This window comes from Leptonotus elevatus, chromosome 15 (genome assembly GCF_054856555.1).
Source record: "Leptonotus elevatus isolate MCC_2025b chromosome 15, RoL_Lele_1.0, whole genome shotgun sequence".
NCBI classification, from domain to species: Eukaryota; Metazoa; Chordata; class Actinopteri; order Syngnathiformes; family Syngnathidae; genus Leptonotus; species Leptonotus elevatus.
Window position 1 is genome coordinate 1,395,604 of NC_141253.1, and position 27,413 is coordinate 1,423,016.

The following is a 27,413-nucleotide window of genomic DNA, read 5'->3' on the forward strand; positions in this document are numbered from 1 at the left end:
ATTTGTCATCCCCCGCAAACAGCGAAAAATAACTCCCGTGGTTTTCTTCTTGGAAAGAGAGACATGCTTTGCCAGATATGTGCGAGATTGTCTCAGCTTGATTTGTTTTGACACAAACGCGCATGCCAGGCAGGAACGATTTAGCCAAAATTTGAAGAAGCTTTGCCGATCAAGCTCTCGCCGCTCGCTCGCTTCCAAGAAGAAGACGAAGAAGTAAGAGAAGAGAAAGTTTCAAAATTTCAAGTCGACTACATGCTTACGTACTGTTCACCGGAGTTTGACCTTAAACGGCTGAGTCGGACCGTTCGCCGCCTACCGTCATACGCCAAAAGTGGCCGAACATTCTCGGACCTGGAATCGGGGTTAGCCTCGTGTGTTTAGCTTTGGCTAGCATGTTCGCCTCGAGCCTGAGGCAGTCATAGCAGCGGCGGAGGCGGCGGCGGCGGCGGCGGCGGCGGCGGCGGCGGCGGCGGCGGCGGCGGCGGCGGCTGGACCACAGAACGGTGGCGAGGAACAATCGAAGCGATGCAAAAAGTGAAAGCTTCAACACCCGATTATTCTGCCCGATAATGTGGACGACGCTAGCGACGACTTTGCGCAATCATCATAAATGGCGGCTCTTGACTCGCGGGCTCATGGAAGCTAATGTAGCAAATGGTGAGCGATATCCGGCCATCTTTCCTGCGACTACATTAGCGGCGGAAGCCAGCGAGCGCATCGCCCGTCTAAGTCGCCACTTGCCCACACGCGCGCTCACATGGGGCGCCACAAGTGCCTGCAGGGAAATCGGGAGGCTAATGCGACAGTGATCTAGTGACTCTGGAGAGAAACACACTGTGCGTGTGTGTGTGTGTGCGCAAGCCTGCGATATCAGGCGGATAAATGAAGTAGAAATTACTTCAAGCTATCGGCGAGTTACGAGCAGATACGCGGAGGGAGCTTTAAGATGGCTGTCACCGCCGTTTAAGGCCCCCCCACCCCCTCTCTCTCCCTTTCCGATAATTCTCTTACAGCTTTTCATCGCGGACGCGCAGCGGAGCGCTAATGCCTCGGATAGCTTCGAACCGCAACGCTGAGTCGGCGCCCCCGGACTCGGGTCAATTAACGTCTTAAAATCGAGAGGCTGAGCAGAAGGGCGAGATTTCACTTTGCTACCTGAGAGATAAAAATCCGAGCATGACATCGGCAAGTGGTTAACATACATTTACCCAAAAAAAAAAAAAAAAACAGCTATAATTTTTCGATATTACAGCAATGATATTTTTATTCGATTTATTTAGCATTGTTTTGCGTTCCGTTTGTATGCGCGCATAAACAGCAGTTTACAGGAACAGTAACGTCATTTCAATGAGCAGGTGTGCTAACACCAATTTCAGCACGTCCGCGCCTTGTGTCTTTTTTTACCTGGGATGGACGGATGGTTCCTTTCTCCAGCCACTCGTTGCTAACAAAGTGCATAAAGGGGCGGTGACACATGGCGGGAAAAGCAAACACACGTAAAGAAAGAAAGAGAGTGACGCGGGTGCACGATCAGCTTTTTCTGACTCGTACCGCTTTTGCAAACACACGATAAAAGCACGACCGCACAGCCATCTTGCTTCAGGGCTACTTTGTTGCCATATTCCGTCCGCGTGAGATGACAAAAATTCAACGCAATCCAGAGGCAACCATCTTCTCATACGATGGTTGAAATTTGGCAGCGATTGCGTACAATTTCTGGGACCCTTGTCTTTGAAGGACTCCTGGAAATGACCCTAAAATGGCTGCTCTCAAACCAAAATGGCTGACTTCCTGTGTCTTTTGGGCAGGGCCTACCAAATTTCAGGTTCCTAAACCAAATTGGCGTTTCAAAAAAAATATCACGATGAATATGACCTCCCATCTTGCGTTTTATGGCAAGTAATCAAAATGGCCGTCTTCTTGTATCTTTTCAGCCATGGCTTCTTGAGACTCTTTTTTTGTGGGTCTATACTCATGATAGATACGCTTTCCAGATTTTTGAGTCCAACAGATTCTTGAATAAACTTGCAAAAGGTTTTGAGTACGGAAAAAAGCCCCTTAAACGGCTGATTGAACACGACGACGACCAGAAGTGTGAAAAGTCATTTGTCATTGGCTCGTTAGCGTTGACTTTCCGTCACATGCCATTTACGCGCGCGCTTTGCAGTTGTAATGCTTCGGGGGGGCCGAATAGCGCTGACATGCAAGGATGAGTGTGCAAGATTTCAAGCTCGCGGCCCAGCGGCTTCACGTCTTTCCTTTTAGCTGCGCGGCGCCGCGCGGCGCTCCCAACAAACGCATCGATCGTGTTTACATTAATGGCTGCACGGGCGGCGCAGCAGAGGAGAGGCCGAACCCTGCCCGCCCCGTCTGCCTGTGCCGCAGTCTCTGGACGCACCCCCCCGCCCCACGCAGCCCGCTTGAGTTCCCACACCTCTCGCCCGTTCGCACCCTGAATTTGAAAGCTGTGGGAAAAGTTCACTCGAAGGATAACAATGAGGTAAAGGTACGTTAGCTAAATGCTAAATGCTAACTTGGCTTACAGTTCAACAGCGCTAAACCAGTCAATGCGGTCACCGTGATCCAAACTTTTTTTGCAGCTATTGGAAGCCGGCAGCGTCGTTTATCTCTCGCCAGCCAGACACATGGCAAATATTTATCTTTTTTTTTTTTAAACGGGCACTGGGACGGGATCTGCGTAAAATATCAGGACAAAACAATGATTGACCCAAGGATAAAAAAAACAGGACCGTCCGTCCTAGTAAAGTTAAAACCGGACGTCTGGTCACCTCTGGATTTTGTTGCTTTTTGAATGTATGAAATGTTGCAGGAAATATTACAAATAATACCATAGTGGCTATTTCCATCTGTGGAATACAACCAGCAACTTTGTTCTACTCATTGAGCAATTACATGTTGTGCAAAAGTAAAAAATAAACATCTATTGTCGAGCCTATTCAAGTAACAAGTAAACGAAGCGTACTAAAAGTTAATCAATACTAATAACGTTGGCAAGTCAAAAGGTGGCAAAATGTCTGGTTTTACAAGCAGTGCGAAAGGGGCTCAAAGCAGGTAAATGTTGGATTTGTTCCATTAAAGCTCCGTTACTACCTCGAAAGGCGGAAATTGCCAGAAAATGGACTCCGTTCTCTGTTCTGCGTCCAGGAAAATGAACATGTGTTCACAATGACGGGGGACAAAAAGCTTTTTACAGGCAGCGTGAAAGGGGGCTCGTCCACCTCTTCTGTCGTTGCAGTCCATTCCGGAACATTGAATTGATTTCCTTGGGGTCCACTTTCAAATGGCGCAGCCCGCCGGCGCGTGTACGTTTGTAAACCGATCGCACCGCCTAAAAATATCACATAATACCATTACACACCGTCAGATCCATTTCTCCCCCCAACCCCCCCCCCCCCCCCCGTATCTCTGAGCTCGACCCATGACCCTTGTCGCGTGAGATCCCGAAGACAAAAGCCTCATTACCCACAATCCTCTGCTCTCACCCCCAAGAAGGACGGAAATAAACAAAACTCCGCCCGCAAAACACTGCGACAGTTGAAAAAAAAAAAAAAGTGGGCCGAGTATTATTATCTTAGTTTTCAAAATCTCACAGGTCCATTTAAGTTACATTGTCTTGTTCTGATCATTTTGCTTATTTGAAATAATCGTTTTCTTATCTTACTCTATTTTTTCCGTACATTTTTTACAGTCCTTTTTTTGCAGTGCCGTCTTTCCCAGGCCGTATGAAAGGGGGGCTAAAGAACTGGCAAATGAAGCTGCACGTCCACTTCCTGTCCTCAACGATGACATCACCTGACCTTTCTCGCACACGCACACACAGTCGGTTCTGGTTAAATGGACGGATGTTGGATGCATCTTCGATGAATGAGTAACATCCACAGGTGACGCGGCAGCTGGGTCAGAACCTTTTGGGGCGGGGTGAGCAGATCGATGCAAAGCAAAAGCTGCCATCGATCCAGTTGGATTTATCCCGCCCCCGCGATCGCCCCCCCCCCCCCCCCCCACACACACACACAACCCCTCAAAGTCAACACAAGCCCTCGGCAGTCGACGGTAACCCGCTCGACCCGAGAGCAGCGGAATAAATCTCCCTCTCGCTACCCGGCAGCTGGTTTAATGAAGGACATAATGGCTGGAGCGCTGTTAGCATGGCGGCGGCCGGGACGGTAAATCTCCCGGCCTCCTCGGGGGCGCGCGCAGCTGAACGCCAGGCGGTAAATCTGACGGCGCCGTCACGCCGTCAATAAAGTCGCACTTTTCGCCAATTGACGGGGCCAATTTACGTAGTCGCGTTTGAAGTGATTTAAAGTCGCGCGAGCTCCCGGGGATGGAAAAGAGCTTTTGCTAGGCTGCGTGAAAGGGGCTGAAGGCGGGTAAATGCTGAATCATCCGTTATGGCTTGAGTACTACCTCCAAAAATAAAAAAAAATAAAAAAAGACTAGCACAAAAGTGGAGTTTTCATTTCTTTCCCGTATTTTCGTAGACGTCGCAGTTCGAAAGGTGCGTTTGCGCCGCTGTGGGAGCGAAGACCCCACCCGGCCAATCGATGCGGCTCCGATGTTCGTGTTGTAAAGCCACACGAGTGAAACCGCGAAAAAGCGTTGGAGGCCGCTGTTCAGTGCTGAAAAAAAAATGACCGACTCACCGATTAAGTGACTTCAAGACGAATTTCATCACATTAAAATCTTTACTCTTTTTGCTGAAACGGCAAAAAGACGACCGGTCGGTATGCTGCCACGCCCGATGCCTGCAATTTCAATGCACTCATCCTTTGTGTGTATGTGTGTGTGTGTGTGTGCGTGTGCGTGCGCGCGCGCGCGAGATCTCCTGACTGTGCCTCGTCGTCGGTGTCCTCGTACGATCAGTAATCGATGCAAACCTTGTGGAGGTGCCTTTCACGCACACGCACGCACGCACACGCCGCCACTTCCTCATTCCAGTGCCAGATGTTAACAATTTTTTGCAATGTCTTTTTTACTAAGAAAAAAAAAAAGGCACGTTTACAGTATTACACTTGCATTGTCATTTTCATTCTTCAATGCCATACATTGTGCACATCTTGGCCACCAGGGGGTAGTAGATTCCATACATGCATATACAGTGGACCTGCATATTCAGGGTTTGGTAAAATAAATACAAATTCCCACCAATATTTAAAATTTTTTGGGGGTAAACTATTATATACATAAATATTTCCCCCCCCCAAAAATTTTTTTTGGGGGGGGGGGGGGGGTCAACCTCCCTTTATCGCAGAAAACACTTATTGGTGCTTCATCCTTATCAATACTTTTGGGGCATAATTATTATTATTTTTTTTAAATCAAGAAATATATATATATATATATATAAATATTGTCAATACTGACCGCCTCGACGGGTCTGGCTTACGGAACGAGGCGTGTACGAGTGTGTGTATTGGGGTCGCCGGGGGGTTATTTTTGGCTTCCCTGGGTGGCGACTGCACCTGATGTGGGTGAAGAGAGCGCGGCTTCCAAGGTGAAACTTCTAACTAGGAGTTGCTAGGAAACCACGACGCGCGTGTGTGCGTGTGTGCGTGCGTGTGTTGGTTGTTTCCCGTTTGAAGCACACGTTACGGCAGGTGGCACGCAGTCTGATTCATATCTGGCCAATATGGGAAACAAAAGGCATGAAATATGATTCCATTGAAAATGAACGGGGGCGGACACTTGACTGCTTTTTGAGGAGGAAGGCGGAGAAAAAAAGAAACGAGGCGATGAGGTCAGCGCGCGACTTGTTTCCAAACTCCGCAGGCCGCCACCAGGAAGGACTTTTTTTTTTTTTTTTTTTTAAGTCGCAAGGTCTGCCAACCAGGCCAGAATCGACAACGAAGACCGCGTAGCGAGTACATCAAAGGAAAATTTACAGCTCACAGGAGCTGCTTATTCTTTTACAATAAGTTGGAAAATGTTGCTGATTTCGAGAGTTCACTTCAAAAAGTGAAAGTAATCATCAATTGATTCAATAAGCACATTTTTAAATACTTCCAGATTATTTTAACTCGGGCCTGGTATCGATTCTAATTTCCTCAATTGATTCGATTTTGATTCACAAGAGTTCAGTTCGATTCGATTCACTTCAATTCAATCCGATATTGATTCATTATTGAACAATAAATCATCTTAAATACCCAAAAACATGATTTAAATAAAAAAAAATCCACAAACATTGAATTCCAAATAAAATCTTGCAGCGTCAGTAACTGCTTAAATTATTTAGTATATTAACGAATTTAAAATGTGATATGATCACAATAGTGTTGCGCAATACGACGGCGTATTAGGGCCACGTATAAATGTTTCTTTTTTAGAGGGCGGGGCCAATATTCCGAGGGAAAAAAAAAATATCGGAAATTTGCGAGTTTATAAAGTGGAAAAGTTTTTTTGCTCTGAATATTGCTCCCGCCCTCTAAAAAAAAATAAAATAATTATACGTAGCCCTAATACGTTGTTGTAGCGCAAACATTGACATCTGCAAGATTGAGAAGACAATATTTTCACATGAATAATTGTAAAAAATAATTGTAAAAATAAATTAAAACGAGTGCAGTAAGTCAGGTCTTTCATAAATGTGAGAAAATAGTAAATAATAATAATAAACAGTAAATTTCAAGAAAACAGTCAAATAAAAACAAAAAATTGGCCTTTAAAATTATTTTTCTTATAAATTTATGGGAAAAAAAAAGATACTAAAATAATTGATTCATGGTTTTATGAATCGATATCAGGCTTAACACTAAGTGCTATAAAAGAAATCGATTATTGGTTAATCGACAACTAATTGATCGATAATTATTTTAAATAATCGATTAATCATTTAGAAACCAATTTTTTTTAAATCTTCAGAATTGTAGCCTCTTCACAGCAATGCGTTGAATGAAACCTTTAAATGATATCAATTGATATCAAATTTCATTGACTGTTCCCGACGTCCTCAATTTTCTTTGTCTAAGTATCGATGGCTGGTATCGGCAAGTTCCACGAGTACCCGTTACCTAAAAACAAGGCCGGGATCAGTTCGATACCGATAATATAAAGTCGAAAAGATTTTGCTCAATCTTTCTTTCTATGAAGTTATGCAATAAATAGAAACATGCATGCATGTCAAGTCCATTTTTATATATTTCTCAGCTATGTGGTCACAATTATTTATTTATTTATTTACTTATTATTTCCGTTCATAATAAACACATTGTAATAAAAAAAAAAATGTATACTACTATTTATTGTATGAAATCCGAGTGACCTATTAGGAGGCTGTGGGGTGCGTCGGCGGGGGTGCGAGACGGGAGGGGAGAAATCCATCCCTCATCATCAGCCCACCTCTGGAACTTTGAACCGCAACATTATTACGCCGCTCTGTTATATTACCACCCAAAAGCTAATGTATTCATATCATTCTCGCAGATGTAAAAAAGATGTGTTAGATAATGCCATGATGCGAGGGGGGGGGGGGAGTGGGGGGGTGGGCGTGGGGGCAGGGTAGAAAAAGAAGACATCTGTGAGGAGGAGGAGGCGGCGGGCGCGCGGCACAAGCGTGTGCACACTTTTGCATCGTCGCAGCTCGGGACCACCCGGGGTAGGGACGGGGCGGGAGTACACCGCCCCTGCTGGACGGGGGCGGGACGGGGGGGGGGGGTGTCAGGACCAGACAGTGATTGAAAGTGATGGGCAGAAGGATTTAGGCTGGGCATTAGAGAGGGAGAGAGAGAGGGAGAGAGAGAGAGAGCGAGAGAGAGAGAGAGAGAGAGAGAGAGAGAGAGAGAGAGAGAGAGAGAGAGAGAGAGAGAGAGAGAGAGAGAGAGAGAGCGCCCTTCAGCATCCCGCGTGAAGCTCGTAAAGTGTGCAAGAGGAAGAGGAAGAAGAGGAGGCGCGGAGAGAAGAGAGAGAGAGAGAGAGAGAGAGAGAGAGAGGGAGAGAGAGAGGGCGGGACGAGGAAGACGACGAGCAGCCTTCCCTCAAAGTCAACATTTTCTACTTTTGATACTCCATCCAGGACGTCCTCGCCCGCCCCGGCAACGACACCTTGTCCTTTTTCTTTGGGATTTTCCTTCCTTCGCGACTGCCTGCGAACACCCGAGCGGATGATCGGCGCCGGTCCCGCCAAAGGGAGGGCAGGACGGCGAGCGTCCCGCGGATGCGCGCGACTAGTAAGTGGCGAGCGAGCGAGCGCTTGGCGTGACTTTTTTTTTTTTCATGCGGCGGCGAATCCGCACCCGACGCCGGGAACGCGAGTACGCCTCTTCGACTTTCAAGTAGGGGGGAATTGACCAGCTGCGATACCGCAAAAGATCCGGATTGGGTTCAATTAAGACGCGCAAGTCCACGTGGTGTGTTAAGTAGGGCATGTGGTGGGTGGGGGGTGCGAGGGGGGGGGGTGCGAATGATGACAGGGGAAGCCCCCTTTTCAGTTGAAACCGAGGCTGCTGCCTAAACTTTGGGAAGAGAAACGAGAGGATGCAACGACCACTTGGAGGAAGGGTTCAATACGTTAACCGAGTGGGGAGGAAATGGGGCAGTGCAAGTGTCATCAATAAATGCAATGAAATCAATACATTGCTACAGTTTTTGCTACTTAATTCCATCAAATAGGAGTCCTATTTTCTTTACGGCTTAGGCGGCACGTATGATAACGTTTCATGGAAACTTCTTTTTTACGTCATGACAGATTTTGGGGTGGCCACGTCCCGTCCCGTATCCTCACCATAGGTCCGCCCCTGCACCAAGCGGCAGCCAGAACCAGAACATTTTAGTAATGAGATCTGCTCACGGGTTGGACTTTAACAACGAGGAAAGTGGAGGGAAATGTTTTTGCTTTGAAAAATGAACTTTGAGATGTTGTTACTATTTGTGGAGTAAATCGTTTCCTTTCAACATTAAATAAAACCAATGTAGTGACGAGGGTTTTGCAAAAAAAACAAAAAACATCCCACCTTTTTTTTTTTGGACAAATGCACTTCTTATGCTGCCCCACCTCCACATTTTTTTGTTTGTTAGTTTTTTCAAATTAAAACTATGCACTATTATATCTCATTTTTAGCATATGCTGCAAAAAAATGGAAGCTGGGACACAAACGGCCGTAGTTTGGACACCTCAGTACTAAATGGATCAAAAAAATGTCCCAGGTGCTTTTTGAGGTTTCACTTGAAATACATTGATTGAATCAACTTTTATTTTCGTAGTCCAAAAATAGACCAAAGAATCGTAAAACATATCTTACAAGCATCCCGGCCTAAAACGTCCCGAAAAGTTCTTTCCAACTTGAATCAGAAACTAAAATATCATTTCACATACACACATTTTTTTATACAAATAAAAACATAGAAACCTACGCCCCTTTTTCCGCCACATTTATCATATTTTTATACATTTTTCAAACGGTTTGATGGTTTAACTTGCTCTTGCACGGCGGCTTTTTAAATAATTGAAGGATCTTGCGACAGTAGATGGACTTACTGGCCGCCACTCAGGAGCGGCGCTAGCGATTTCAGATGCACTTCTTTCCCCGCATCAAATGTAAAAAAAAAAAATGTTTTCTAGTGGCCAGTGGCGGAATTGTCGCACTTTCCGAAGCACTTACGGAGCTCATGTCACCACACCCACGGGAAGCTGCGCAAAAGTGTGCAGATTGAAAACGAAGTTGATGTCTGCATGAGGGAAGGGGGGTTGTGTGTGTGTGGGGGGGGGGGGGTTACGTGTGTTGGACATTTTCAAATGAGTTGAAATGGGTGCCATTTTTGTCATTAAGATGGCGGTTTAATGGAGCTTGTGTATTGCTGCCAATGGTCAAATTGTCTGGCGACCAGTCCAGGGTGCCAACCCGCTTTGTCCAAAAGAAGCTCCTCACTTCACTTAAAAAATGTTATTCTTGTCACCAAGATGCCTTCAATTGGTGCTAAAAACAAAACACTGTCATTGATTATGAATTAAGCACAAAAAAAGAAATGTGTAAATTTTTCCTGCAACCTTTCTGGCGACCAGTTCAGGATGAACTTCTCACCCAACGTTAGCTGTGATGAGATCCAGCATTCTAACGGAAAGTTTCCAATTTGGAATATAGCCATCAAAAAAAAAATCATCAATAATTCTAATAGGAATTTATCAGAACTTTGTCCACCGCTTTGAAACCCTCCTGGCGACCAATCCTGGGTGTGCTCCAGCTCACCTTAAGAGGATAATGTCAAGAGGATAAGAGGTTTGCTTTGACAACAACAAACAAGGGTGTAAACTTGTCATGTTCCGCCCCGCAGGACAATCAAAGGGGACGATGTTGATCGGCTGGACCCAGGCCAAGATGCAGCCCCGCCCCTGCAGGATTTGAGGCACGCGGACCTGCGTGAACGCCGCCCCGCGCTCCCGGCGGCACTATGGTGAAAGCGCACGCCCGGATCTTTCCCCAAAAGCAGCCCCACAAGCCCCAAGCCAGAAAGGAAAAGTGTCCCGGATCGCCGGGGGACGTTTGCAGCCGCCAGTGAAAGTCCAGCGAGGATGCCCGGCGTCTCCCGATGATCGGCGCCCCATGCGCGCCCCCCCGCCGCCGCCGCCGAGCCCCGACCGCCGCCCCGCCTGCCATGCTCCTCCGGGTGGCGCTTTTGCTGCTGCACTGCTCGGCCTCCGCGCTCGGCGGCCGGTACGAACTGTGCAAGTCTCTGGTGAGCACGGATGACGGCTCCGTGTGGGAGCACTACGCGTGCCAGCCTCGGGCCGAGTCCATGAAGGACTACATGAGGGTCAAGGTGGACCCGCCCGGCATCACGTGCGGGAACCCGCCCGAGAGGTTCTGCACCCTGGTGAGTTTTTGGGAGAACTCCGAGGGCGTGGTTGGGTAGGGGGCAGATGCTTGCAAAAAGGGGGGGGGGGGGGGGTCTCGGCATCCATTGTATGAATGAATGAAGAATGAATGAAGTTAAAATGAAAATGATTCTCCAGATGTTTTCGATTATTTTACGATCCGAGTTTTGAGTTCATCCTTCCCTTCTTCCACTCAAAGTAATCGCAGTCTGTGCCTAAATAGAAGAAGAAAAACAAAACTCTGACAAAAGTAGAATTACCAGTTTGGACATAAATGCTGAAAATAATAATAAATAATTAAAAAAATAAAAATAAAAAATAAAAAAAAATTAAAAAAAGAAGAAAAAAAATAATAATAATAAAAAAAAATGCTGAAAATGTGCAAAGAAGGAGAAATAAGTAGTACGGAATTGTGGCGATATAGCAAACTGTTCTTCTACCATTCAAGCATTGGGGGGGGGGGTGTGGGGGGCGGGGTTAAAAAGTGTCACCAGTAACGCATTTCGGCATCTGGCATGAGTAAACTTGAGCAGCTTCATAAGCATCAGTGGTTAGCTGGCACAAATGTAGCATGCAGTTAGCTAGCTAGCTAGCTAGCTACGCCTCGAAAGACACAGCTTTGCTACAATTTACAAAACAGCATCGAGTCCTTCGTTAAATTCCCAAAAGTGGCGAGTCGAGGCTGCGGTCGGCCTGGAAGCTTGTTAGCTTGCAAGCTAGCTGGCGGCTAGCACCTCTGGTCACATGGCGTTCCGGGGTGGGATGCATTCCGATTTGCTAGACATAACGCGTTTTTACTTTGCAGGGACTTCAATTGTTGCTTCTATCAATTTACGCGCCACGTGACCCATTTTGAATAAACAACATCTCTGAATCTGTTGCCATCGTCGTAAATGCAAGTCAAGTACAAATTAGGGATGTGACGATGTCCAAACATCGCAATACGATATCACAATATGAAGGTCACGGTAAGATCATTCTCACGATATTGTAGGGAGGTTGGTGATAAAAAAAAAAAAAAAGGTCACAATGTTGTAAAAAAAAAAAAGAAAAAAAAAAGAGCTAATACTAAAAAATGCTAGCTTGCCATTTGACGGATGCGTCGTCCGGCAAAAATTGAAAATAGGTCTATCCCTGCGGGGGGGGGGGGGGGGGGGGCTCCGGCACGACGCGGCCGGTCCCGCAGTCGATCCGCAGCGCATACATTTGAACAAGCTGGTAGAACGGAAAGGAATCGTCTGCGCCGCCGGAGCGGAGCGTCGACGCAACGCACATGCGTGCGGTGTCATCCCGGTGTTGCGTGCACACATTGACCCGCGTCACAAGCATATTACGTCTTCATACGACCATTAGCGTGGATTTTAAACATAGAAGGGCCAAAACATGCCTTGTGAAAATTAAACTGCACCCCCAAAAAAAACTAGCCACCAGAGGGTGCTAGAACTGCACAAATGGAAATCAACGTGACTTTTTTTTTTTTAAACAGATGCGCTGCTTTTAATATCGTGACATGACGACGACGATATTGTGGCCGTTTTAATATCGCGACTTCACAATATCGCACAGATACCTAAAAAAAAATCCACTTCAGCAGAGTACTTGCTTTCTTCCCACCACGGAAAATAATCAGGAAGCTTAGATGACACGCAGGCAAGAGTGATTTAATTAAGATCTGCAGGCTTCTTAGCGAGCGCGATGACATAAGTGCAAACGAGCTGGCAAACAACTCCATGAAAGCGATCCCCGACGATATCGCAGGTCATCGTTCGCACCCGGACACTTTTGCAGATTTCTTTGACAATCTTTTTTTTTGTGAGGGGAATCGCCATGGAGTGCTCGATAGTGGTAAAAAAAAAAAACACTTTCAGCCGACAACACTCACAAGGAGCTGCTGTAGGTCACAATTTCCTGACATCATCTAATTGGCCACACCCCAATTTATGCAATTCACAGTTGGCCTCACTTCACTGTAGTTTTGCCGCTAAAATGCAGACATGGGATCTTTCTTTTTTTTTTTGTCTTTAACGCGGCAAGGACAACGAAGGGCAAAGCTCGGTGGGAAAACTCGTTAAGATGTCAGCAATATTTAACGCGCCCCAGCCTGCGGGCCAGTAGCCCCCCCCCCCCCACAACCCCCCCCCACCCCCGCTGAAGTATTCATATATTCAAGCTTTATGGACGAGAATTAAGCAGCGACACGTCGGTAGAAAGTCACCAGACCCATCTCGTCAGCTGTGAGCCCGCGCGTCTGAAAACAAGACGTTCCGCTTGTTTTCAAGCCGTCCTGTCCCGTCTCGTCTCGCGGACTTCCGGCGTCGTTCGCATCGTTCAGGATGCGGCGGACACCTAATGGTTAACGATTTGTTTCATGTCGACGAAGCAGAAACAAGAAAGCCTCTCAGATAACTCCTCCAGAGGGGGGGGGGGGTCACGTGAGGGGCGGGGTGGGCGTTATAGCCCAAGACGGCCGTGACATATTGACGTCCGCCCCCCTAATGGCTCGGGCCCGGAAAGTTCTGCAAGTCTGCTTCTGAGTGAGCTCTAATGAAATATTGATGGGCTCCTTAATGGGCTTCCTTACAAGGGTCGGTCGGCCCGGCGACGGCCCATCGGCGGAGAGTGCGCCGTCGGGCCAATGAGATGATGATGGGAGCGAGGGCGGGCGGGGCGGGACAGGACAGGACAGGAAGGAGCGAGGTCCGAGTCAGCGCTTTAACTCTGTGTCTGAAGTGTCTGGGGAATGACGCGTCGACGGAGCGGGTGCGCCGAGCTGAGCGGTGACAGTTTCCTTGGCAGGTGAGACGCGATGAGTGGGCGTCATTCGCGGACTCATTTATGACCAACTGAACGACTCTTTTGCCAAAAAAGAAAACTTTCACAGTATCTCCTTCAGGGAATTGGGATGCAGGGATCTTATCATCTATTTATCTCCATGTTTTTTTGGATGTGTACTTTTTAAGGTGTTTTAAAATTCCATACTTGGTACAGCCATCAACGTTTATTAACACAAAGTAACAATGAAGTCATATGTTAGCATAAAAATGTAAACAGTATGCCATGAAGGAAACCAGATCCATTAAGCTCATCTCCGAGCTCCCCGTATTTTGTGTACTTTAAAAGCGTTAATTTTCACATTTGACACATGGTTTATTAACACAAAGTAACAATGAAGTCCTATGTTAGCATAAAAATGTAAACAGTATGCCATGAAGGAAACCAGATCCATTAAGCTCATCTCCGAGCTCCCCGTATTTTGTGTACTTTAAAAGTGTTAATTTCCACATTTGACACATGGTTTATTAACACAAAGTAACAATGAAGTCCTATGTTAGCATAAAAATGTAAACAGTATGCCATGAAGGAAACCAGATCCAGTAAGCTCATCTCCGAGCTCCCCGTATTTTGTGTACTTTAAAAGTGTTAATTTCCACATTTGACACATGGTTTATTAACACAAAGTAACAATGAAGTCCTATGTTAGCATAAAAATGTAAACAGTATGCCATGAAGGAAACCAGATCCAGTAAGCTCATCTCCGAGCTCCTCGTATTTTGTGTACTTTAAAAGCGTTAATTTTCACATTTGACACATGGTTTATTAACACAAAGTAACAATGAAGTCATATGTTAGCATAAAAATGTAAACAGTATGCCATGAAGGAAACCAGATCCAGTAAGCTCATCTCCGAGCTCCTCGTATTTTGTGTACTTTAAAAGCGTTAATTTTCACATTTGACACATGGTTTATTAACACAAAGTAACAATGAAGTCATATGTTAGCATAAAAATGTAAACAGTATGCCATGAAGGAAACCAGATCCAGTAAGCTCATCTCCGAGCTCCTCGTATTTTGTGTACTTTAAAAGCGTTAATTTTCACATTTGACACATGGTTTATTAACACAAAGTAACAATGAAGTCATATGTTAGCATAAAAATGTAAACAGTATGCCATGAAGGAAACCAGATCCAGTAAGCTCATCTCCGAGCTCCCCGTATTTTAAAAGCGTTAATTTTCACATTTGACACTTGGTTTATTAACACAAAGTAAAAAGGCTCGACGCCACTCTCGAGTTTGCTTTAAAGCTGAAGAACGGTGGTTTCAATCCGCTTTCTCTCGCCTAAAATCGGAACACTTGTGCGTATGAATTGAAAGTAACGTAAAATCCCGTGTATAATAAAACCACCACAAAATCACCCTGCAAAAGCAGTTTTTGTCTTTGCACTTGTGACGTCCCCGGTAACATTCGCCACTTGGTTTATTAAAGGACAGAAATGGTATAACTCGATGCATTTTCTGCGCACGGTTGGGGATAACATTTAAGGAAAGGTGTACTTTTAATTTCCTTTACAATCGTTATTTTTAACATCTGCCATTTTGGTTTGCTTTAAAAAAAAAAAAGTAACAACAATGGTTAAAAAAAATTTTTTTAATCATGCTTGTAATGTTTGACATTAAAACAACAAAACAATGATGTTCCATTCTCTGTGGTAGCAAAGCGTGTCATTTTTCGGACATATCAGATGTTGATGTATAACGATTGCCTCGATCCACTTTTTTTTTTTTGGCGTTCGAATGTGATGGGCATCATTCGTCACTCGAGCAGATGATTAATTAAAGCGTACACACATCAGGAACGGAGATGCATTTTTATCTCATCTGCTTGTCTACTGTGCTGCTATCCAGATCATTTATTTACAGGAAAGAAGTCTTCCCCCCCCCCCCCCCACCACCCCCCCCCCCCCTTTCGCCGCTCTCCCTTCTTTTCCCGCCTGAAGGATTTGGCAGCTGTACAGAAAAGTTGTACTTCTTATTTAATTGCCGACATTTGCATGCCATCCCACAAGTCCAAAAGGAAAGATGGGGCACGGGAAAATGGGGGGGCCGGGGGTGGGGGGGGGGGGTAATCACCCCATGGGCAGAGCTGCTCGTCTTTTAATAAGACTTCCCACAAGCGACTGCGGAGAAAGATGCAAAATTATTGTTGTTGTCCCCCCCCCCCCCCCCCCCCCCCCTCCGCCTCTCGCTCCTCCTTCACCCCATGACGGCGCGTCCTAAAACTGGAGAGGATTCAGGGAGTTGGTTTGATGCGACGGTGCCTGCTTTCACTTTACTGTACTTCTCCACGCGGGAGGAATCTTCTCTTTTTTTTTTTCCTCTTTGATTTTTGTTACTTTTTTTTTTCTTCTTTTTTTGCCGGGAGCGCAACAAACTCTGCCGAGCGCGGCCCAGCGTGTTCAGCGCGTTGGGCTTCTGTCGCAGAAGCTTTGGAGTCGCTGCTGTACTGAAAATGTACAAAAGCAGACCGAACGCGTAGGTCGTCGTGAATTTGGAGATCTCAGCATCAATTGAAATAATAAGAACTCCAGCGCATCAGCGTTTATGTGACACAATTGCGACGGGCAGTTAACTAGCCAGCTATCTTAGCTTTCACCCTGAAATGCATACGCCCCCCCCTAGAGCGGCCCCGTTGTCAACCATGAGTGCACGCATGTAAAAAAAAAAAAAAAGGCAAAGAACGGGGGAGGATTTTGTTTTATTTTGTCCGACTTGACGGCCAGCATGTGGCATTGGTGCTCGCGCAGCTACTTTAGAGTGCCTCATTGTTGCCCCCATGGGATATTTTTTCAGGTCACAGAAGTGACATTGGGTTGACAGTTGAGAGTTGAGCAAGGCGCGCTTTAACGGGCGGAGAGAATGATTGTTTTATGATCTTTTTTGATCGAAAATTTGACATACTTTCAAATGTGGCCGATTTATTTGCACTTTACAAAGAATTAAACTTATTTTGTAATGCCTTTAAATTGTAAAAACACTTTTTTTTTTAAACTACTATCATACACAATACTAACTAATGATTGATCAGTAATAAGCAAGTCACTAATAGTTCGTCTCGTGGCACAGTTGCCCATATCATTAAAAAAAAAAAAAAAGTAACAACAAATTCCTTTGATTCAAGCTTTGCCGATCACAATGACTCAACCTTCAGCAAACATCTATCAAATGAAGTAAAACGGCGGCGCAGCTCAGTGGTATAGTGATTGCTTCCCAACCCAGAGGTTGTGGGTTCGATCCCATGCCATTGAGACCACAAGTATACTTGAGCAAGATGCTGCGTCATCAGTCGTCAAATGTAAAGAAAGCACTTGGAGGTTCTTGCAAGGTGGAAAAGTGCGACATAAATGAAGCAAACATTTGATTATAGATATTAGAAATGAGAAATAACGTTTCCAACTGCGCTGCCCGACTAAAGTAATGCGAGACGTACATCAATGTAAGAAAGTACAGAAATCAATCTATAATTATAAACATTCTCCATCCGGGTTGCTAGCATGCGTTTGCGCACGGCACGCCGTCGGCTTGCGGCCTCCACGAGCCGAGCCGAGCCGAGCCGAGCCGAGCCGAGCCGAGCCGAGCTCAGCAGAACCATCAAGTCAATACGAAACAAAATGGTCTTAACGCTTTCAAGAACGTTGCTTGTGATTTCAGCTGCGAAGCCAAACCTTCGCGTCCGGCGCTCGCCATCAGACCAGAAGATGCCAACGGGGCCGGCGCGGGAACATTAGCGCGCGAGAGTCGCTGGCGTCGAAGAGACAAAAACAACACACCGTCCCCGTTCCACAACGCCCGTTTTAGAAGGCGGAAAGCAGCCAGAGCTAAAAATAGACACGAGAAGGGAAAATGGGAGAGAAGCAGGAAAGGGGAGGAAGCAAAGGAAAGAAAAAGGGGGCGGGCGATGACAGCTGGCGGAGTGGAAGCGCGCGTCCCAGACCGGGCCAGCGGCCACGCTTGCTGCCCGCGACCCCTCGTGGGCCCCCCCCACCCCCCCCCCCCCCCGCCTGCCCGGCTGTGGGCCTTCAAGGCCGCGTGAAAGGGCAGGCCCCGAACCCAGCGGCCAAACCGTACGCCGCGCCTCCCTTGGGGCGGGGGGGGGGGTTGGATAGCATGCTAACTGGACGGCACGGTGGCGGAGTGTTTTACGCCGCCGGCCCGCAGTGAGAGGGGAACTGGGTCGATGCCAAAACTCCTGGGCTGTTTCTGGGCGGGTTGCTCTGGAAAAAGCTGGAATTTTTCATCAGTTAGACTTGATTTGTTTTACTTTGAATTCGTTTTTAGACGTGTTTGTCAGTTTTGTTTCAGTTTGGTCACTAGTCTTCGTATTAGTATTAGTTAGCGCCTGACTGATTAATTGCCTTGATTTGTGCACTTTTAAAATCGGCTGCTCTTTGCAGATTGCTTTTTTTTTTCTTTTTTTTTGACATTACAACATAACACTAAGATAATGACATTCAAACATTAATTAAATACCGATTCTCCCACCCTAAATAAATAATTAAAAACATAAATCACCCGATTTTTCTCTTTGTTGTAAAGTTAAAGTTCTGAAGGGACAAAGTATTATAAAACATTCACATTTTTAAGGGACCAAAAAAAATACATGGTTTCATTTTTGGAATATTTTTTTAAAAATATTAAATAAACAAAAAACATTAAAAACGACTTACTTCTTCTGTTTGGTCTTATAGTAATACTGAAATAAATAAACTTAAATTGTATTACTGTATTACAGCATTTATAGTAATTAATTAATTTAAGTTTTACATGAACAAAATGCAGCTCGATCACGTGACTTTCCAACGCTGCCAATCAAACTTTTGCGTTTCGTGCCCATTGAAATCCCTGAAAGTAAAGATGGGCACCGTCTGCTAATTATTTGCAGATGATGAAAAGTGCCCTCAATATCGGTTCAGCCCACAACACGTACTCACATGCGGAATTCTCAGCATGAAAAGCTCCCACAAGATAAAAGATGAACGTCATAAATGAAAAAGCAATATCCTTCGCTTTCATCCCTCCGAGGCTTTTTTAACAAGAGGGTCATTTCGCTTGATGTCCCCCCCCCCCCCTCCCAAAACGAAATATATTGTGTGTTTGCTCAGCGTCCCTTATACACTTTATTCCCCTTGCTGGTAATATAACTTATAGAATGTTCCGGAAGTGGCTGAGAGAGAGAGAGAGGGGGGGGGGCGAGTAAGGAGAAGAAAAGGCAGGAATGCTGTGTCATCACCGGCCAAATGTACATGTGAGTGTAGCGTTTATAAAAAATAAATAAAAAATAAAAAAGACATAGTCTCTCTATATGGCAGATTTAATGTGTTAGTCTTGAATGTGTACACTCAACAAAATGTAGCATTTTGAAGAGCTGCTTAATTGTTTCACTCAACTACTGTGACTCAGCAATGTGTAGTAATTGTAGTCATTTATTCACAGGGATAAAGTTCTGTGAGTATTAAATTGATGAATATATTTTCTGCTTATGTGTATTGTTGTGTTCAAAACATAACATAGCATTCCTTATAACATAGCATTGTTGCAATTTGTTAGCCCATCAAAGGCCTTTTCCATTATGTGTTAGCATTAAGCTAGCAGACTTTAAAAATAAATTTATGCAAAACGTGTTTTTTTTATTTTTATGGTTTTGACAGTAAACTTAAACCCGGAAAAACATTAGACAGCTTGAAGACTCTTGGGGAATAAAAAAGAAAAAAGAAAAAAAAATTTGTGAGCTCATATCTTAAGACAGCACTGCATAAATGTGTATGAAAAAAAACCAACATATTTTCAAATGTTTCACGCAAACAAGGAAGTCGCTTGAGGCCGCGGCATCATGGCGGCTTGTTGTCATGGAGACGGGATGGCGGGGAGGATAATTGCTGGAGGGGGCTTAGCAGTGCGGGCCACCTGCCGCAGCAGTTGGCTGGATCTCAGTGTGTGTGCGCGCGCGCGTGTGCACGTGCGCGTGTGTGTGCGTGCGCGCTGGCATAGATACACTGAGCCGATGCTGGCAGAGCAGGACACGAAGGACATGCAGGGCACACAAAGGGCTTAAACGCAACCTTGCGTCCCTCGTGGAGGGATAAAAATAAATAAATGAATAAATAAAATGCCCCGCCCCCCCGTACAGTATATTACTTCACATCCAGTGTCGTTAATTCCTCACAGAAGGTCACAAAAGGCTGATGAAAGGCAGCATTTTTGTGTGTATTACGGCGGGCGCTACCTTGACGTTTATTTCATTTCGTTGATTAATTTACTCGTGCAGCAAATTAATTCCCCCACGCAAATGAAGTGAAATGCCAGTAGTCCATTACAGCCTCGCAAAATAACGTTTTCACACTTTTAAAAAAAAAAGAAAAATTCAAATAGCAATTTATTGTAAAATATAAGTCTAAAAACACGATAAAAGAGAATGTAAAGAAATACGCAGATTTTGTGTGGACGTGCCATTAAGGGGCGTGGCCTAATTGTGACATCAGGAGCATTGACTCTAACTTCGTTTGGCCATTTTGCTCGCAGTTGACCGAACTAATGGCTGCTTCATTGTCCTTCGGAGTGGTTTCATTTCGTAATTGTGTTTGGCTGCTTGTCCCGTTCAAACATTTTTTTGAAAATGCGTTGTTGGCTGTGGCTTGGAATGCAAATTCTGTCTGGTTAATTTATTTATTTATTGTTTATTATTTATTTTTACTCGACATCGGCTGTATATATATTTTATTTTTATATATATATATATATATATATATATATATATATATATATACACAAATATATATATATATACACATATATATATATATATACAAATATATATATATATACACACATATATACACATATATATATACACATATATATATATATATATATATAAGTATATATTCACGTGTATATATATATATGTGTAGTTTTTTATTTTATTTTAGTTATTTTTTCTTTTTTCAAATTCTATTTTTATATCCGTTTTTATTTTCACTTGTAGTCATTTCTTTATTTATTTAGTCATGTCTTTATTTAGAATGTCGGTCCTCCATAATGTGCGTCCCAACGCGCACGTCGGCTGCTTACCTCCATGCGAAAGGGAAGGCGGACGAGGCAAGGCTTTATCTGGGCCAACTGACAGTGGGATCACTTTCAATAGGATTTGTAGGTGGGGGGGGGGGGTTCATCGCGGGAACAACAAGACGGCTAATCCTGTCCGGCGTGTGTAAACGCGTGTATGAGCCGAGGTCAGGAGATGCACCGGCGGAGGGCACAACAAAAACGTACTCAAACCGTTTCACCCCCCCCACTTCCACCATCTCTCCGACCACTACGTCCGCTGAACTCTCGTTCACGTAAGCGAGTTGGGGAAATAGCGCAAATATGTCATCATAACATCATGAAAGAACTAAATGAATGAGTCTGCCTGGTGTGCGTATTTTGGCCACCAGGGGCAGCTTAATACATGCAGACACAAACAAAGTAGAATTTCTTAACTACCGTAATTCAAGCTGCAAGATGCAATAATTTGTCGGTTTTCGCGAGGATAAAGAATACATGCCTGTGAGTATTGTTATATTGTCTGTGTTACTGCACTGTTTAAATATTTGTTTAAGTGTTATAACAATGACACAAAACAGCAGATATGTTTTTTTTTTTTTTATTGTTAGCATCAAGCTAGCGGGCGTTCAAATGCACAATTGTCTTTATCTGTAGTTTGGCAGAAACTTCCACTGGGGTGGCAATAAAAAGCTTTAAAGTCCCAGTTTGAGGAATTCTTCAATATCTTTCAAACGGCTGCATGGTACGAAGTGACTTGTGTCGAGTTGAGTTCAAGGTCACCAAATTGAAAATAATAATAATAATAATAATGCCAAATAATGGTTTGCATCTCGAAAAACGTCACTTACGCCTCAAGATAAAACACATAGCTTTGCATGTTCTCACTCTACTTGCTTCAAGCTGATTGGTTGAAGGTTCCTGAAAAAACAATATTGCAGGCTATGCAACGCAGGAACCGTATCATTTTGTCGAACCAAAGTTTTTTTAGATTAATGCTAACATACAAGGTGAAACACCATAAACAGGCTAAAACTAGCATAGAATGTTAGGCAAATTCAACTTTTACTACAGCTTAATAGGGGACCTTCTCTGCCTCTTCTTCTTGCTCTTAATTAAGCTTCATCTCTCCGACCTCAGTGCCGCCAGCTTTGTTGTGGCGCAACGTGCTACGACACTAAAGGCCCGTAACTCGAAATTTGACATTTTAACAGTAAGTTGTCATAAAGAGGAAATACAAGGTTTTTATTTGTTGGATTTTTATTTTTTTCTCATTTTCCCTTTTGAACCATTCTCAGGTCTCATTTAAAGCCTCCTAAACAAGTTGTTGTGTTTATGAGCTCCGCAAAGTCCACGTGTTTAAGTACTGACAGTGATCCGAGACTGAGTCAGTACGAGGGAGATAATTAAGTTTTCAGACGTCTAAAGGCGAGCGTCGATGTTGCTCCAGTGCGGCACGTGACAGATTATCTTCGAGATACGCCGTGTTTTCACCCTCCATCATCTCAAAGCGCTCCCCCTCCTTCCTCCTCCGCTCAGCTCGAGTTTTCCCGCTCGCCGCTGTCGAAGTAAATCAGATGACGGAGCGCGCTTTGAAGCCTTGAAGGGTTTGTGCTGTAAATTTGCCTTTTGCTAGCAAGACCGCGCTCGCTACCTTGGGCGTGAGTGACGGCTCACTTTCGCAAAAACAAAACGCAGGCGGCTTCACGGAAACTGATGTTCGATAGTGGTCGTTAAAAACTGAAGCCTGTGCTTGAACGTCCGTATTCTCAGAAAAGCTCCTAAAACCCAAGGTAACAGGTCAGTGCTTTCTTAAAAACTAAATATCTGGTTATACTCACAGTTTCAACAAATGTTCCCCAAAAAGTGATTTTTATTTAATTAATTTTTTTTTTTTAAACACAATCTCCCACTTACTGCTTTTGCCACCTCTGTAATTTTTTTTAAAAAAAAACGGGAAAAAAAAACGGAAAAAAAAACCACACGAAAAAAAACGATTAAACGGAAAGAGACTTCTATGCTTCATTGTCAGGCAAGATTTCAAGATTTGCATTCCCACTCCTTGCGACTGTCATGCTCATTAGCTGGCTACGGGTGTTGTTGTTGTTGCGCGCGTGTTCAAATACTCGCGCCTCCCGCTGAGCGTGCAGCGGCCGCTCGCTACAAAAAGAACAAAAAGTACAAACAATATTAACCGTCGGCGGGGGGTAAGAGAATTGTCACGCGGGAGAATCGGAATACAATATACTTTGAGTGAGTGGGCTTTCTGAGTTATCCCTCAATTATAAAAGCATCAAATGAAATAAAAATAAATAAAAGGTAGACGAGACCTCGGCCTGCCAAGCAAGTCGGGCCAACTTAGCGCAACGCCATCGGCGAATCGTGTCAGGGCAGTGCTGCAACTTTATCCATTTCCGATTGAGCCAAACACAGGCACATAAAACGCAATGTAAAAGCGTCGTAAAAACCTGTCGTAAAAACTATATCGCTTATCATGTAGTGCTAAAAATCCAGCCGAAGAAAATGTGGAATAGTAACGGATGACGGCGAGAGGGAGGAAGGGTTATTTTAAGACTCTCCATCAGGAGCTTGTTAAGCGAGCCGCGCTAACGTCCAAAAGGAATATTGCATTAGCTGCGGCTCCGAGAACAAAAGAGCATAACATCCGCCATAAAATTGAATTCCAGGTACGAGGCCATCAGACCAGCGGGGGGGGGGGGTAAAACTGCCGTCGTCATTGCTGTTGAAATAATCAGTCTCCGATACGTGGAAATGTTAAGTAACGATTGCGGCGGATGGAATCAGCGATGGATGATCAAACAATTTCTATTACCGAGCCCACTTTTTGATCCAATGAATGGCTGTAACTAAACGTTGGGAGATAATAATCGTCTTGTGAGTGTCCCCGCGGGGGGGGGGGGGGGTTAATGATCATTACCATTGCGATAGCATCTTTTATTGCGCAAATGAAGCGCCGGGAGAGAATGAAAGAGAGAGAGACGGCTGCGGGGGATCTGTGGGATTTCTTTGTGTAAATATTGAACTTCTGCGCTGATGTAAAATGTCAGACAAACTGGCTTACAGCGGAGAGCTACATCTATTTTACAGAAACGTCCGCCGGGCTCGGAAAATACGTCAAGCCGACTAATCCGCGCTGGGGCGTCCCGGGATTTTACGGGATGAAACGCAGTGAAAGGATGATGAAGTCTGTTTCGCTGACATGCTTTCAATAGTGGGCCGGTGGAAGGAATTTCCTCGGCCGGCTAACACGCCGGCCTCGCAGTCACAAGGTTTTGGGTTGGAAAGCGCCCGCTTGATCGGTGACCAATCGGTACGTTGGTCGAGAATCCAGACAAACTCCAGATCTGCGCAACCCTGAACATGATAAGCGGTCCAGAGAATGGATGGAGGGAATCTAAACCGTCATCCACTGGCGACCGGTCCCGGGTGTTCTCGTCCCAAAATTTGCGAATGTCATCTGTGAACGTGAACGGGATACGCGGTAGAAAACGGATGATCGGATAAACTAAATCAAAGAATATTTTTGTTACTCTCGTCAAACCCCTTCATCAACTGGCAAATAGTCCAGGGTGTTCGCCAGAGTCACGAGAAACCCTAAAACAGGTTAGGTTGGAAAACAGATGGATCAACCAAATCCAACATTTTTGTCTATCTAATTGTAATTAATCTTCATCTAAACTTGCCAAAATGGCCATGAACAGGAAAATTGGTACAAAATTGACAGATGGATGCCTCAACCACATCCAATTTTTGGGTTAATAGAATGTAATCCGTTGTCCAAAAGCGGCTCGTCCCCCATCAACCCGAGTGGGACCAATCTAATGTAACCCTTCAGCGATTGGCAACCTGGCCAAGGTGCCCTCACCCAAAGTCGCCGAAGTCGCTAAAGTCGCCAAAGTCGCCAAAGTCGCTAAAGTCGCCAAAGTCGCCAAAGTCGCCAAAGTCGCCAAAGTCGCCAAAGTCGCAAAAGTCGCCAAAGTCGCTAAAGTCGCTAAAGTCGCCAAAGTCGCCAAAGTCGCCAAAGTCGCCAAAGTCGCTAAAGTCGCTAAAGTCGCCAAAGTCGCAAAAGTCGCTAAAGTCGCCAAAGTCGCAAAAGTCGCCAAAGTCGCTAAAGTCGCTAAAGTCGCCAAAGTCGCAAAAGTCGCTAAAGTCGCTAAAGTCGCCAAAGTCGCCAAAGTCGCTAAAGTCGCTAAAGTCGCTAAAGTCGCCGTTCCGTTCCGTCTTCAATTCCGCTTATCCGGGGTCGGGTCGCAGGAGCAGCAGCTTTAGCAGGGAAGCCCAGACTTCCCTCTCCCTAGCCACTTCAGCCAGCTCCTCCGATGGGATCCCAAGGCGTTCCCAGGCCAGCCGTGAGACGTAGTCTCTCCAGCGTGTCCTGGGTCGTCCCCGGGGGCCTCCTGCCGGTAGGACATGCCCGGAACACCTCCCCAGGGAGGCGCCCAGGAGGCATCCGAACCAGATGCCCCAGCCACCTCAACTGGTTCCGCTAAAGTCGCTAAAGTCGCCAAAGTCGCTAAAGTCGCCAAAGTCGCAAAAGTCGCCAAAGTCGCCAAAGTCGCAAAAGTCGCCAAAGTCGCCAAAGTCGCTAAAGTCGCTAAAGTCGCTAAAGTCGCTAAAGTCGCTGAAGTCGCAAAAGTCGCTAAAGTCGCTAAGGTCGCTAAAGTCGCCAAAGTCGCCAAAGTCGCCAAAGTCGCTAAAGTCGCCAAAGTCGCTAAAGTCGCTAAAGTCGCTAAAGTCGCTAAAGTCGCCAAAGTCGCCAAAGTCGCTAAGGTCGCTAAAGTCGCCAAAGTCGCTAAAGTCGCTAAAGTCGCTGAAGTCGCAAAAGTCGCAAAAGTCGCTAAAGTCGCTAAGGTCGCTAAAGTCGCTAAAGTCGCTAAAGTCACCAAAGTCGCTAAAGTCGCTAAAGTCGCTAAAGTCGCTGAAGTCGCAAAAGTCGCAAAAGTCGCTAAAGTTGCTAAGGTCGCTAAAGTCGCTAAAGTCGCTAAAGTCACCAAAGTCGCTAAAGTCGCAAAAGTCGGCAAAGTCGCATGTGGCTGTGAACAGGAAAGGCGCTACAAAATTGGACGGATGCATCCGCCAAATCAAAGAATATTTCGGTTTATCTAATCTAACCTCGCGTCTCCTCTTGCCAACCAAATGTCTTTCCTGCTGTAGGAGAACCCATACCTGTGCAGCGACGAATGCGACGCCTCCAATCCGGACTTGGCGCACCCCCCTCAGCTGATGCAGGACCGCGAACGCAACGGCCTGCTGACCTACTGGCAGACGGTCACGTGGCGGCGCCACCCGGAACCCCTGCTGGCCAACATCTCCATGTCGTGGAACAAAAGCCTGGAGCTCGCCGACGACGTCCACGTCACCTTCGAGTACGGCCGGCCCACCGTCATGGTCTTGGACAAGTCCACGGATTACGGCCGCTCCTGGCACCCGTACCAATACTACGCCGACGACTGCCTGGACACCTTCGGCGTGCCGGCCAAGCGCGTGGCCGACCTGACGCCCGCCAACGTCACCCGCGTCATCTGCACCGAGCAGTACTCGCGCTGGGTGGGCTCCAAGAGCAACAAGAACGTCACGCTGGAGGTGCGGGCGCGCTTGGCCGTGTTCGCCGGCCCGCGGCTGCACGACATGGACGGCCTGTACACGCGCATGGAGAGCATGAAGGGGCTGAGGGACTTCTTCACCTTCACGAACCTCAGGCTGAGGCTCCTCAGGCCCGCCCTGGGGGGCACGTACGTGCAGCGGGACAACCTGCTCAAGTACTTCTACGCCATCTCCAACATCGAGGTGCCTGCCAGGTGAGGCTCTGATCAGCTTCTTTTTTTTTTTTGTCTCCTTCGTCTGCGCCGTCAAAGATAAAACGTCTTTTAACACGAGCTTTTTTTTGGTGCGGCGGGAAGTGAAAAAAAAAAAGGTTTTTCCTAAAAATAACGCAATTCCTGCATCAAGGGCGAAGTGATAGTGCCGGAGTGTCTTCAATAATATTGATCTTAAAAGAATTTAAAAAATAATAATAATAATAATAATAATAATAATAATAATATTGATGCAAGTAGAAAAGGGGTCGAGATAGATGGATGACTAAAATTGATTATTGCAAGGTTCAAGTGACAATTCCGTATTTTTGCTCTCAAACGAAGCAACTGGATACGTGTCAAAAGTAGAGTAAAAGGGAGAGAGAGAGAGAGAAACGCAAGGAATCGGATATCCTCAGATCGGAACTAGGCTTCTTCCAAATGTGGATAAAAATCCAATAAGTATCGGATATCTGCCAGCGCGAAACCCACAGATCGGATATTCCCCGTCAATGTGAGCTTTCCGTTCTTTCCTTTGGTTCTTTATTGAACATATAAACACAAAAGAAAACACATAACTCGTCTAAAATATAAATTGAAGTAAAAAGGAAAACAAGAATAGGAAGAAAGAAAAGAGTTGATATGTTCAAAAGGGGGAAGTTAAAAACGAGTCCTGCCCCTTTATTCACTTTATGTTAATAAAAGAATACGGTAATGTATAAACCTAATCATATATAAAAGTGCACTTTAACATACGCACAAAATCAACAGACGTACCACAACGCATCGAAAAATCACATCCTCACATTCACACTTTTCTCTCGACTGACGAAACTTCTCGTCTTCAAACGACCGCAAAAATCATCATTCAAGCCATTGGGCCCGTTT

At 45.4% G+C, this 27,413-nt stretch overlaps 1 protein-coding gene across 11 annotated transcripts in view; it reads left to right on the forward strand.

Annotated features, from left to right (window-relative positions):
* The first annotated feature begins 7,678 nt into the window (after positions 1-7,678).
* ntng2b (netrin g2b) overlaps positions 7,679-27,413 on the forward strand; it is a 71,477-nt gene continuing 51,742 nt past the window's right edge. For all 11 annotated transcript variants that reach the window (XR_015097311.1, XM_086097526.1, XM_086097533.1 and 8 more), the window contains exons 1-3: positions 7,679-8,189; positions 10,291-10,830; positions 25,885-26,528. Coding sequence is in view for 10 of the 11 variants with exons in the window: in XM_086097526.1 (XP_085953652.1) it covers positions 10,546-10,830; positions 25,885-26,528 (929 nt within the window). In the remaining variant the exon portion in view is untranslated. The remainder of the gene's footprint in view (positions 8,190-10,290; positions 10,831-25,884; positions 26,529-27,413) is intronic.